We start from the raw sequence: 12732 nt of genomic DNA, 5'->3' as shown, positions 1-12732 counted from the left end.
CATAAAATATTACCAGATAGCATGTTCTATTTCCATACCTAATTTTAATGATTTTTAGTTTTGAAGAATCTGATTTGTTACAACATTTTAAAAATCAGTATGGGGTATTAAAATAGTTTTCTTTTTTGCATAAAGAATTGAACAGTTATTACAAATGAAGTAAATTAGGTTCAACATCTCTTAACTCTCTGAAGTAAGGATTATTATCCTCATTTTTACATAGGAGGAAACTGGGACTTAGTTGCATGACTTCCCTGAAGTTATATAACTAATACCGGCAGAGGTAGAGTTAGAACCCAGGCCTGCATGACTTCAAATCCTGTGCCCTTAATCACAATAACATCCTGTATTACCCTGTAAAAAAATGCTATGGAGGCATCAAAATCATAAGGCACGTACTGAATGAAAGAAGGGAAAGGTACAAAGGTACACAGCAAACAGTGGCATAGAGTACCAATTTATGTAATTTGTATTAAATGATACAGACCCTTCCACATGTTCAAAATATACTAGTTAGTAAGAATTGATGTGATCTGAGATGGTCACAGAAGAAGCAGGCTTAAATGATAATTGGGATTTAGGTAAATGGAGAGGAAGAAGGCTTACCAGGTGGAGTAAACATTAACTTCAGCTTTGGGGAATAAACTATAAATACAAGAGACATTGTGATTATTGGTCCATCAGATCAACAAATATCTTAAGGGCCTTCTTTGTACAAGTCACATTGTGGAAATAATGTAGAAAACATAATAACTGACCATAAAAGTGTTATATTACAAGCAGTTCTTGTTTTGCATGGCACTATGTTAATGGGAATGTGATATGTCAGAATCGTGTCCATGTTTTATACATTTCTATGATAACTGAGATTTGATCTCAGTGCTGGTATGCCTAAGTTTCAGTTAATATGGCACCGTGCAAATCGAAGACTGTCTAGTTTCGTTTGAAAGATAAAGCAGAGTAGAACATTTGTTAGGCAATGGTAAGAAATATGTTAAATTATTAGTACAGGGTTGGATATTGGAAGATTTTGAACGCTAGTAAGAGGATACTAGTCTTGGCATGGCAGGATTTTAAGGTATCCCCATGACTGCTTTTTTTGTTGTTAAAGTGATTTTTTTCCTTGGTACTGGTAAAATTAGGGTTGGGGAGTGGGGGATTGTTTTAGTGTCTTAGGCGTTTACCCATTAATTATAAGTCACATATTAAAGACTATTTAAATGTATTTTGAGTTTATTCATTTAGCAGTTTAGCACAGTTTTATTGAGAATTTATTAAGATAGTGGTTAAGAGCTTAGGTACTAGAAGCAGCCTGTTCAAATTCTATCCTTCTGAGTAACCTTGGTCAAACAAATTACCATTCGTTGAAAGGATTAAATGAGTTGATAACTTGCAAAGACTGTAAGTCATTCATGTAGTGAGCACTAGATAAATGTGAGCTTCTGCTACCTGTTTTAGTGGTAGGTGCTAGAAATGCAAAGATAAATAGAATATGCGTCTCTGCCCTCCAGTTATGGAGACATTTATAAACAAATAATTAAAGCCATGAGATTAGTAATAGGCACTCTTTTACTGCCTGCCAGGTACTACATTCAGCATTATATATCAGTTTGTTGCCTTAATGCAACCTTGTTATTACTTGTTCCCATTTTACAGATGAAGAAATTGAAGCCTGAGAAGGATTACCTTAACCTAGAGTTATATGTTATTAAGTATTAGAATAAATATTTGAACCCTTTACCCACTAGAGCAGTCCGACTCTAGATCCTTAACTCTTAACTGCTAGTTTATGATATAATAGTACTATAGAGATATGCATGAGATGCAGTGAGAATGACTAGGAAGGCATCTGTCTAGGGATGTTAGGAGAGGCTTCGTAGAGAAGGTGATATTTGAGCAAGGTGTTGAAGGAATGAGTAAGAGTTTACTATTGAATAAGAAGAGGAAGGCATTTCAAGCAGAACAGTTTGGGTGTAAGAAAGCTTACTGAATCCTTGGAGCTGGATGTAGTTAATTTGGCTGGAGTTCAAGTAAGAGATGATCATAAATATCCTATGGTACATGTTAAGGAGTTTGTACTTTATTTTTTAGTTACAGTAGCTTTTTAAAGTAGTTAAACAGCTCTCGAAGAGCTACTGAAGATTTTTTTAAAAGATAATATGATTGTATTTGTATTTAGCTCTGGTGATACAGTGAGCAGTGGATTGAAGAATACCTGAACATGGATATCTATCAGTCCCCTGATTACAGTATTAAGAATGAGAAGTGACTAGGGCCTAAATGAAGGTATAGGAGGTATTGTAGGTAGAGATTTTGTGGAAGATTTAGAATAGAATGGATAAGATACTGTGTTGGGTTGGGAGTTAGGATTGAAGGAAAAGGTGGAACCAAATTGGTCTCCCAGTGTTCTTCTATTTTGAGTACATGCTGATATTAAATGTGGGAAGAAGAGCTTTTTTGGATGGAGGAAGAGACCATGCTTACATAAATTGATGACTTGTGTAAAATCTAAAATGGAGAACTTTTGTAGACTGTTATATATGGAAGTCAGGAGGGATTTGGGTAGGATCTTGCCAGGTTATCAACATACAGGTAATAAAACTACATAGGTAATAGTTGAAATTATAGATAACAGTCATTTAACAATAAATATCACTGGGTACTGGTTACCATGTGCCAGACACTGGAGATACAAGAGTGAACAAAATAGTTTTTTTTTTTTTTTTAATTCTTATTCTCTGGAGCTTACAGTTTAGTTGGGTTAAGTAAATGGTATGCTATGTGGTAGTGTTACAGGGAAGAGTCAGGGGAGGGAGAGAGAAAATTCAGAGGGAAAAGATAGATTTGTACAGTTTTAAATTGTTGGGTTAGGGACTGTCTGACATTTATTAGAAACCCAAAGAAGATGAGGGAATGAATCATGTGGATCTTAGGGTAATAACATTCCAGGCAGGAGATCTAAAATGCAAAGGCCCTGAATCAGGATTTATACTTAGCATGGTCAAGGAAATACATGAAGGCCAGTGTGGTTAGAGCTGAGAATAAAAATTAGATGATGAGGACAGAAAGGTAATGGGAAGCCAGATTTTGTAGGCTCTTTTAGAACATTATAAAGACTATGACTTTTACTCTGAGTGAGATAGGAACCCTTGGAGGATTTTGACCAGAGGAATGACACAATCTAACATAGGTTATAACAAGATTGCTCTGGCTTCTCTGCACATTGAGGGGAGGAAACACAAAAGCAGGGAGAACTTAAGAGGCTATTAGCTAGCATTATCCAATTAAGAGATATGGTGGTTTGGATCAGAGTGGTAGTGGTGAAATGGGAATTCTGGATTATATTTTGAAGGTAGACACATTAAGATATGCTGTTGGATTGGATGGTTATGAAAATAAGGAATCAAGGATGACACAGCACAGTTGGAAGAGAGAGTTACCATTTACTGAGATGGAGAAAAATACAGGAGGAGCAGGTTTGGGGAAAAGAAGATCAGGAGTTTGATTTTGGACTACTAAACTTGATATTTCTATAAGAGATTCAAGAGAGGAAATATCAAGTAGACAGTGTGATATGTGTGTCTGGAATTCAAAGCACAGGTTGGGGCTGAAAATTTAAATTTAGGGCTTGTCAGCAAGTTGGTGTTTAAAGGAATGAGACTAGAAAGAGAAGAGCTTTGAAAAGTCCTGGGATATTTCAATTTCAGAGACTAGAGAAACTGAGAAGGAATGGCCAGTTAAACAATAACTTCCATTTCTTCCTCCCTTCGCCCCTAGCAACACCATTCTGCTTTCTGTTTTTATGAATTTAACTACTTTAGGTAGCCCTCACGTAACTGGAGTCATACAATTTTTGTCCTTTTGTGTCTGGCTTATTTTACTTAGCATAATGTCTTCAAGTTTCATTCATTGTTGTAGAGTGTGTCAGAATTCCCTTTTTAAGGCTATATAATATTCCATTGTATGTATTTACCACATCTTGTTTATCCATTCATCGGTCCATGGACATTTGGGTTGCTTCCATCTTCTGGCTATTGGACAAATATCAGTTCAAGTTCTTGCTTTCAATTCTTTTATATACCCAGAAGTGAAATTGCTTGTTCATATGGTAATTTTATGTTTAATTTTTTGAGGAACTGCTAAACTGTTTTCCACATTGGCTGTACTGTTTTATATTTCCACCAACAATGCACAAGGGTTCCAGTTTCTTCCTTGCCAACACTTGTTATTTTCTGTTTTTGTTTTGTTTTGTTTTTTGATAGTAGCTATCTTAATGAGTATGAAGTGGAATCTCATTGTGGTCTGCATTTGCATTTCCCTAATGATTAGTGATGTTGAGCATCTTTTCATGTGCTTATCAGCCATCTGTGTCTCTTCTTTGGAGAATGAAAAAAAATTTACAACTCATTTTACAGTTAAGATCTCACTTAACTAAACTCAGTTGTTGGCAAAACATGATCTGAACTGATATGAGACTATATATATTCTTTACTTATCCCATTTAGTGTGGATATTTATATTGTTTGCTAAAGAAATATCAGTGATGCCTGACTTATGGAATGTTGCCCCAAATCCTACAGGAATTGTTGCTTTAAGATACATATACTGTAATACTTTTCTAACATCAGAAAAATTCAGGATTCAAAAGCACATTCTGTTCTAAGAGTTTTGGATAAGAGTCTGTGGACTTGTAGCTTCATTTTTTTTGGAAAACTAAGTTTCCGTTAAAAAAAATTACACACAAAATTTTGGAATTCAGACCATTAATTAGTTGAGGGCTACCCATATTTCTTATCTCATCTACGCATTTTGTTCTTTTCTATCTTTATGCTTCATTCTTGATATTCCTGTCCTGAAGTTTATTGCTTCTTAACCTGAGTCTTGTGATTCTCTCCCATCCTCCACCCCTGTCCCCAACTGTAAAGTGGTCATATTGTTTTCTGTTTTGAGGAGTGCATTGTGGGGATTAAATGAGATAACAATATAAGGCGCAGGGTCTGGTACAGTTAGGTACACCACAAATGCTGATTCTCTTTATTCCTTAAGTTCATGCTCTCTCCATTCTAGAGCATATGAACTCATTCTTACATATCTCTTTCATCATGTAAATTTTAATCCCTAATGAATGGATTTTTTTGGTAGTGTTTCTATGGGGAAAGGTTTAAACACCAGAAAGACGTCTCTTCTCCCCACATTTCACATTCTCATACTGATGATAAAGGTTCAATCGTACCCTCCACTTCCATCTCAAAATGTCACTTCCCTGTGAGGAATGGAAAAAGAAAGTCAAGGGGGAGCTGTCTAATGGAAGGCAAAATGAAGGGAGCAGGACTCTATTTACATCAATTGTAATTTTTGTGTTTTTACTAGATCTGGATTTGGCAGAACTGCAGGAGTGGTCTCTATATGTTAGAAATTGGAATTGGAATGGAAGTGAGGTTTTTACAGAAGACTAATAATCTTTTCTCATAAACTCTTAGTAATAAAAGTTCCATTATCTATAATAGGCATATTTAAAGTTATCTTTTGGTTTAGCCCAATGACTAGTACATTTAGTGCCCTCTTTAACTTTCTTAGATTAAAATGTCTATTCTGGCTAGAAATACATGTCATCTTTTAAAGATTTTGGCATATTCAAATGAGGAGAGTAGGAGTGTCAGAACTTGAACTAGTAGTTTTTAAAAATATTTTGTGCTTTCGATTATATCAGATACCTGCTGCTTTAGAAAGTTACCTGTTTAATGAAAGAGTATTTTGGCTAAAATTTAAAAATAAAATGACCCAGCAAAGATGACATCGTAATTCAGATTGACAGTTTCCCTTTGGCAAGGACTGGGTTAATGAGTAGTTTAGGTGCAGCTGTTGCTTCCTTGCGGTGTAGAGCCTTTGTTAACTTCCGGACCTTAGTAAACGGAAACACACTGGCTGATGAGGCTTTCACAAGGGAGTTGGAGGTGGCGGTGGACAGGTGGATGAGCGCATGTGCTAGAACACTTCATGGTGCACAAAGGTGAGGGTAAGTGAGGCAGTGGAAAAATCTGCCGTGAGTCTAGTTTTACACAGACTCTCTTTGTTGCGGTGATGTGCAAACAATTATACTGGAACTGGATATCCAATTTCACATCAGGCATCCACCTGGAGGAGCAATGGACTACTGACAGGAAAGCTCTCAAACAACACGCAGTGCCAGAGCAGGTGCATGTTTTCAACTTTTGTGCTTCCTATTTGATCGTTGGCTCAGGAAATTAGATTTGGTTTCTGATATTTGATTTTTCTGATATTTTTCTATACTACTACTCTTGTTATTTTGAGCTGTGAAGAAAGGTTAAAAGATACTGCTTTAGAATTAGAATACTTGATTCTGGAATGTAGTTTAAAGAATAGTGTTTTTAAAACCTTCTACAAAGTTCTATTTTGGTTTTGAGAAATGAAACAATTTTATTTGAACCCTATATTTTGTATTTCCTTATGATTTTTGTATTTGGAGGAGCCCCAGTATTCTTTGGTGTCATAACACAATTTGTCCAAATAATAGATATTTGCCTTTTGTTTTGAGGTGTCTAAGGAAGGGGTTGAGGTTTTACCTGGCTGTATTCCAATATGAAACCTGAGAGAGTCCCTTGACTTTTTATAAAAGGAAAACAGACCATGGAGAGTGCTCAAATAAGTTGTGGTGAAGAAGCTTCTTCTTTAAAAAAAAAAAAATAAGTGAATAAAAAATCAGATTAATTTTGTAGAGTGTGTGTGTGTGTGTGTGTCTTCGGCTACAATGAGGGACTTTTAATACTCTTTCCGTGGTTTTTAAAGCATAAAGTTGAAGGATAATTTTGGTAGTTCTTTTTTCCCCAGCTTTATTGAAATATGCTAGAAAATTAGTTGCTCGTATTTACATTGTTCAATCCAGTGAGTTTTCTTTTTTTCAATTATAGTTGTCATACAATAATATATCAGTTTCAATTGTGCAGCATAGTGATCAGATACACATAACTCACAAAGCCGTCACCCCACTAAATCTAATACCTGTCTTCTCTCTTACATATTTATTACATTAACCATCTTCCCCATGCTGCACTCTACATCTCCATGTCTATTCTGCAACTATCCATTTGTTCTTAATCCCTTAGCCTTTTTTCACCATTCCTCCCACTCCCTCCCATCTAGTAGCCCTCAAAATATTCTCTATGAGTTTATTTCCACTTTTGTTGTTTTTTTATTCTTTAGATTCCACATGTATGTGAAATCATGTGATATTTGTCTTTCTCTATCCGATTCATTTCATTCAACACAATATCCTGTAGGTCCATCAAGGCAATATCTTTTTCCATCCTCTTCCTTTTAGTCTGTGTGTGTCTTTTAATCTGAAGTGAGTCTTGTAGGCAGCTTATGTAGGGGTCTTGTTTTCTTATCCTTTCAGCCACTCTATCTTTTGGTTGGAGCACTTAATTCTTTTCCATTTGAGGTACTTGTTGATAGGAATGTAGTTATTACTATTCTTTATTCATGTTTTTTACACATTTTTTTTTCTTCTTAAAGAAGTCTCTCCAACATTTCTTGTAATACTGGCTTGGTGTTGGTAAATTACTTTAGCCTATTTTTGACTGGGGAGCTCTTTTATTTGTCCTTCAACTCTAAATGATAGCTTTGGTGGATAAAGTATTCTTGGTTGTAGATCCTGGGTTTTCATCACGTTGAATATTTTGTGCCAAGCCCTTCTGTCCTGCGTAGTTTCTTTTGAGAAATTAGCTGCCTGTCTTATGGGTGCTTTCTTGTAGGTAATTAACTGCTTTTTTCTTGCTGCTTTTAAGATTCTGTCTTTGTATTTAACCTTTGGCATTTTAATTATGATGTATCTTCGTATAGGCCTCTTTGGGTTCCTTTCTTGGGACTCTCTGAGCTTCCTGGGGTTTTATGTCTATTTCTTTCACCAGGTGAGGGACGTTTTCCATCATTATTTCTTCAGATCTTCAACTTCTTGTCTTCCTTCAGGTATCCTATGACATGGATATTTTTACATTTAATTATGTCTTATAGGCTCCTTAAATTATTATTGTATCTTAATTTCTTTTTTCTTGCCATTCTCATTGAGTGTCCTTGGCTTCCCATTCTTCTATATTGGTGGTTTGATCCTCTTCTTTATCCACTCTGTTTATTCTCTGTAATATCCTCTTCATCTCAGATAATGTGTTCTTCATTTCTGACTGGTTCCCTTTTATAATTTCCACTTCCATTTTTATGTTTTTTATTTTTTTGTTAAAGTTCTCACTGAATTCACCTACAGTTCATTGAGCATCTTTATAATTATTGTTTTGAACTCTGCATCTGTTAGATTACTTGACTCCATTATATCTGGATGTCTGTTCTGTTCTCTCATATGGTTTCTGCTTCTTTGTCTTCCCATTTTGGCTCCCTTTCTGTGTTTGTTTCTATGTACTAAGCAAAGCTCCTAAGTCTCCTGGTCTTATTAGCGCAGCTTGGTGTAGTAGGTGTCCAGTGGCACAGTCCTGCCAGGAGTTCAGCTGCAGGCCAGGTTTAGCCTCAGCCTGTGTCCCTTTGGGGCTACTTGTTAAGATTCAGCAAGCAACCCGTGCTTATAGTTGCCTCAAGAGGCCGTGCCAGAAACAGAGGTCAGCTGCCACCAGTGTGAGTCTTGGAGTTGGCTCAGTGAAGAGCACTGGACTCACCCAGGGCACAACCGGATGTGGCTTGGGTGGGGCCGTGAGTTGGGGGAGGCAGTTTCAGGGAGTCCTCTGGGTAGAGCAACCTTCTTATCCAGTTTGATAATGTCTCCTATGGCAGCACTACGTCCACACATTGGGAGTGGGGAGGCCTCAACAGAAGAACAATGGATACCACCGACACTTCTGCCTGGGAAAGAGCCTTGCCTCCGGCCCTCACTCCAATAACTCAATGTCCCCCTGTAAGTCCCTGGTGACCCCTGTGCAGCCACCCCTGCGCTGGTGCTCAGAGTGAGCAGGTCCATCACCACAACGTGGACACAACCCCTTTAAGAGGCGTCTGCAGTGCCAGCTGCCATAACCTCTGTCTCACTCAGGCACTGGGGACCAGGCAGCCTCGTATCTTCTCCCACTCCTACCTTCTACCATTGCAGGTTGATTAATTATTTCTCTCCCTAGTTGTAGTGTTTCTGTTCTTCTAGATCCCAGGTGACTTTCTTTGCTCTTTGCTCCATGTTTCTGTCACAACTTTGATTTGGTCGCAAGAGGGATGAACAAAGCCTCTATCATCTATGTCATTTTTTTTCCTGGTAGTTCTTTTGATGAAGAGTTATTAATACTTGGGTTTGATTAGGCTAAAATTCTAGCTCTGTTAAGTCAGTTAATGTTAGAGTATCCCATGATAAATATACATATACATGTATTATATGTTATACACACACACATATAATATATGTATATATGAATATGTTGCTATATTGAATGCAGAGCAAATCAAATTGCTCTTAATTTTAAGATTTTAGTCCTTAGCTATGGCTTATGTTGGAATTGCTCGTGTGGAAGTCATAAAGGCTTTTTTACAAGTTATTCTTTTTTTTTAGATAGTGTAACTACTCAGATTATTATAGGGATGAAGACATAGAGATTATTTTTATTATAAACAGAAGGTAGATAAAAGGGATGACAGTACTTGTATAGCAGAATAGTTTTTTCTTTGGCCAAGTGTGTGAAGAGCTACAGGGACTTTCAGGGGCAGTGTAAAATGAACTGGAGACTTTTGATACTTGTTTTGCTATGTTCTTTTTATATCGTTCTTAAATATTTACTTTCCCAAAGCAGAAAACCATTGTTTTCTATATGTGCTCACATGTTTCTGTTGTCATTTGAGGCAAGTGTGCAGCACTCCTCACTTGTTACAAATTACTTTTTATCTTATATTCCTAAATGCCAACAATTTCTCTTTAATAACTAAGTCATTAAGGGCATGCGTTTAGTCGAGGAAAGTATTTGCAGTATTATTAAATATGGAAAACCCAGTGACACCAACTATATTTGGTTCTAAGAGATTTATCAGCATTTTTGTTCTTCATTTGGGTGCTCTATTTAAACAATAATACAGCTTATTTCAAAACTTAGCTTGTTCTTGGATTTTGTTGTTTTTCTCTTATAGATTCCTGAGATGACAAAGTTTAGATTTGGATTTTTGTTTGTTTGTTTGTTTGTTGTTATCTCTAATTTAGCTAACTTTTGTAATGTATTTTTTTCCTGCACAGAAAGTTGGAGTGACTGGTCCCCCTGATCCACAAGTTCGCTGTCCCTCTGTCATTGAGTTTGGGAAGTATGAAATTCATACCTGGTACTCTTCCCCATATCCTCAAGAATACTCAAGGTATGTTTTGGGAGACCCTTTACTTTCTGTTTTTAAATTCATAGAACTCCAGCAGTAGAAGGGTTCTTGAGCAAGTTTTAGTCCATTTCATCTTTTTACATTTGAAGAAACTGATAGCTTTTAATATGTCCATAATAATAGCATGCTTAATCCCAGTTGACTTTAGATTTTTTTTTCTGTAATCTGTTCAGAAGTTGATATTTAAAATTGAAAACCTGACATAAGCAGAATGAAAGGGGAAATTTTTTTCTTTAAGACAAATTTGCCTTCATACTTCATACCAAGAATTAGAGAGAGAGGGTCAGACAGACAGATGGACTGATAAATGGATAGACAGATAGAAGGAAGGGGGAGAAAAAGAGAGAGGTTCTTATACTTACCTATAAATAAATATAGAAGTTTCACTGAATAGCCTTTTATCTAAATTTTTATCATTTAACAATGATTCGTTTGCCCAGGAATAATTGAACAAATGGTATAAAATTATATATAAAAGCTCAGGTATTTGGTTATAAAAATTGATCACCAGCTTTTTGGGATGATGCAGTGTACTTAGTGAAGCCAAATTGGTTTCATGACTCAACTCTGACATTTAAAAGCTACATAACTTTAGAAGATACCCAACAACTCTGTACCTCCGTTTCCTCATCTGTGAAATGAAGATAATGATAGTACTGACTTCATAGGGTTTGTTGTGAATATTACATGGGTTAAACATGTAACTCACTTAGAAAATGGTTAAGTGCTCATTAACGTCAATTATTACTGGATTTTTTTTTTTTTTCCTTTAAGGTTTAACAGAGTTGAAAAATAAGATTTGGTCAAAAAAAATTAAACACTGGTTTATCATTTGAAGTATAGTAGTCACATTAATGCTCTCTTAAATCTGCAAATTACTTATGCCGCAGTTTCCCATTGAGCAGGGTGTTGTGAGGAATAATAAGTTATGATGCTCTGTGGGTTAATAAACACATGTTCAAAGTACTCATTGTATGACTTTTTACCTATCTAATAACATTGCATGACCAAAATATTAGCAAAAATAATTATAACAACATTACTTCATTTAGTGCTTTACAGTACTCTGAGTGCTTTAACATGGTTACTTCCAGGAAGCTGGGAATAGACCAGTATATTTATTTAAAAACTAAAACTCAATATTTTTTAACTTTTTCTTTTCATATAAATTAATAACTTGTTTGTATCATTTCTAAGTCTAGCAGAAGTAGAAAAATAGGAGTGAGAATGTTATTTACAGACACAGACAAAAAAAGAAGAGAAAGTAAAACTCCAGGAAACTAATACACAAGCTCATGAGACACAGCAATTGAGAACCATTTATTATAGAGTTAGTTAGCCTTGAACACCGTGGTAGATCTTTAAAGCAGCATTCTATTTATATCATAAAATAACAACAATCTGAGCTTGTTGAAAGAATATTAAATTTCATATCTATATATAATAACGTATATGGTAATAACATGTGTTAAAAGAGGGCAAGAAATTCTTCAACTATGTACAGAACTCAGATGCTCAAGGCAGTTTACTCCTAGGTAGTTCTGGATAGCCAAGATAATTTATATGATCAAGAAGAAATATGCTAAGGAAGTAATTTTTTTCATCAGGTTTAAAATAAAATATTAGGTTGTTTTTTTTTTTTTTTTTTTTTTTTTTGGTGAACTCTTTGCAAGCTATGCATATTACAAGAGTACTCAACTTGGAAAACTTTTTTCAATGTGTGCATCAGCTGTTTCAGGTATTGTAGTACAGATATATTAGAAACACAGGCACCTAGTCTCTTTTGCTCAAGGGGAGGAAAAGAAATTGACTCAGGAATGGAAATAGCCTCAGCATTTGCTTTTCAAGAGAATGATAAAGATGGAATCATGAGGCTGTTGTCTTTGAAGATATTAAAAGGTTTCATCAAAAATGTTGCATTTTGTTCTGATGAGATTGTCACTAGAACCTGATTTCTTAATCAGCTTTGAGAGAATTGGTAATCATTGAAGAAATAATCATTGCTAGCAGAAAAATAACAAAGTATAACAGGAATCATAATAGAAAGCAGCAATACAATAGGAGCTATAAAATTCATCAACTTTAAGTAGAATTTTAGACATTTTCTATACATTTTCTTATGGAGGTTTCTGTTGTGGAGGTTTCCCTGAATTTTCTGACAGAAAATATTCTGTAATTTAATAGGTTCTTTACTGTGACTTTTTTCTATCTGTGCATTCATTATTCTCTTAGTTATATTTAAAAAAAACAACAAACGTATCTATTTAGATGAGTTTTGGCTTGTTTTACTTTTGAGTTTTTTTTAAACTTGAGTTAACTAAAATGTTTAGAGATCTTATGTTTTCCAAATAGTCTATATCTTTATTAAGG

General features: G+C 35.4%; 1 protein-coding gene across 1 annotated transcript in view; it reads left to right on the top strand.

The window, feature by feature from the left end:
• Positions 1-12732, top strand: part of KAT6A (lysine acetyltransferase 6A) — a 98110-nt gene that overhangs the window by 62683 nt on the left and 22695 nt on the right. The window contains 1 exon segment of the mRNA XM_039853656.1: positions 10229-10344. Coding sequence (XP_039709590.1) covers positions 10229-10344 — 116 coding nt within the window.

The sequence above is a fragment of the Pteropus medius genome, unplaced genomic scaffold (genome assembly GCF_902729225.1).
Source record: "Pteropus medius unplaced genomic scaffold, Ma_sr-lr_union100, whole genome shotgun sequence".
In the NCBI taxonomy this organism is placed as follows: Eukaryota; Metazoa; Chordata; class Mammalia; order Chiroptera; family Pteropodidae; genus Pteropus; species Pteropus medius.
This window is presented reverse-complemented; position numbering and strand designations above follow the sequence as displayed.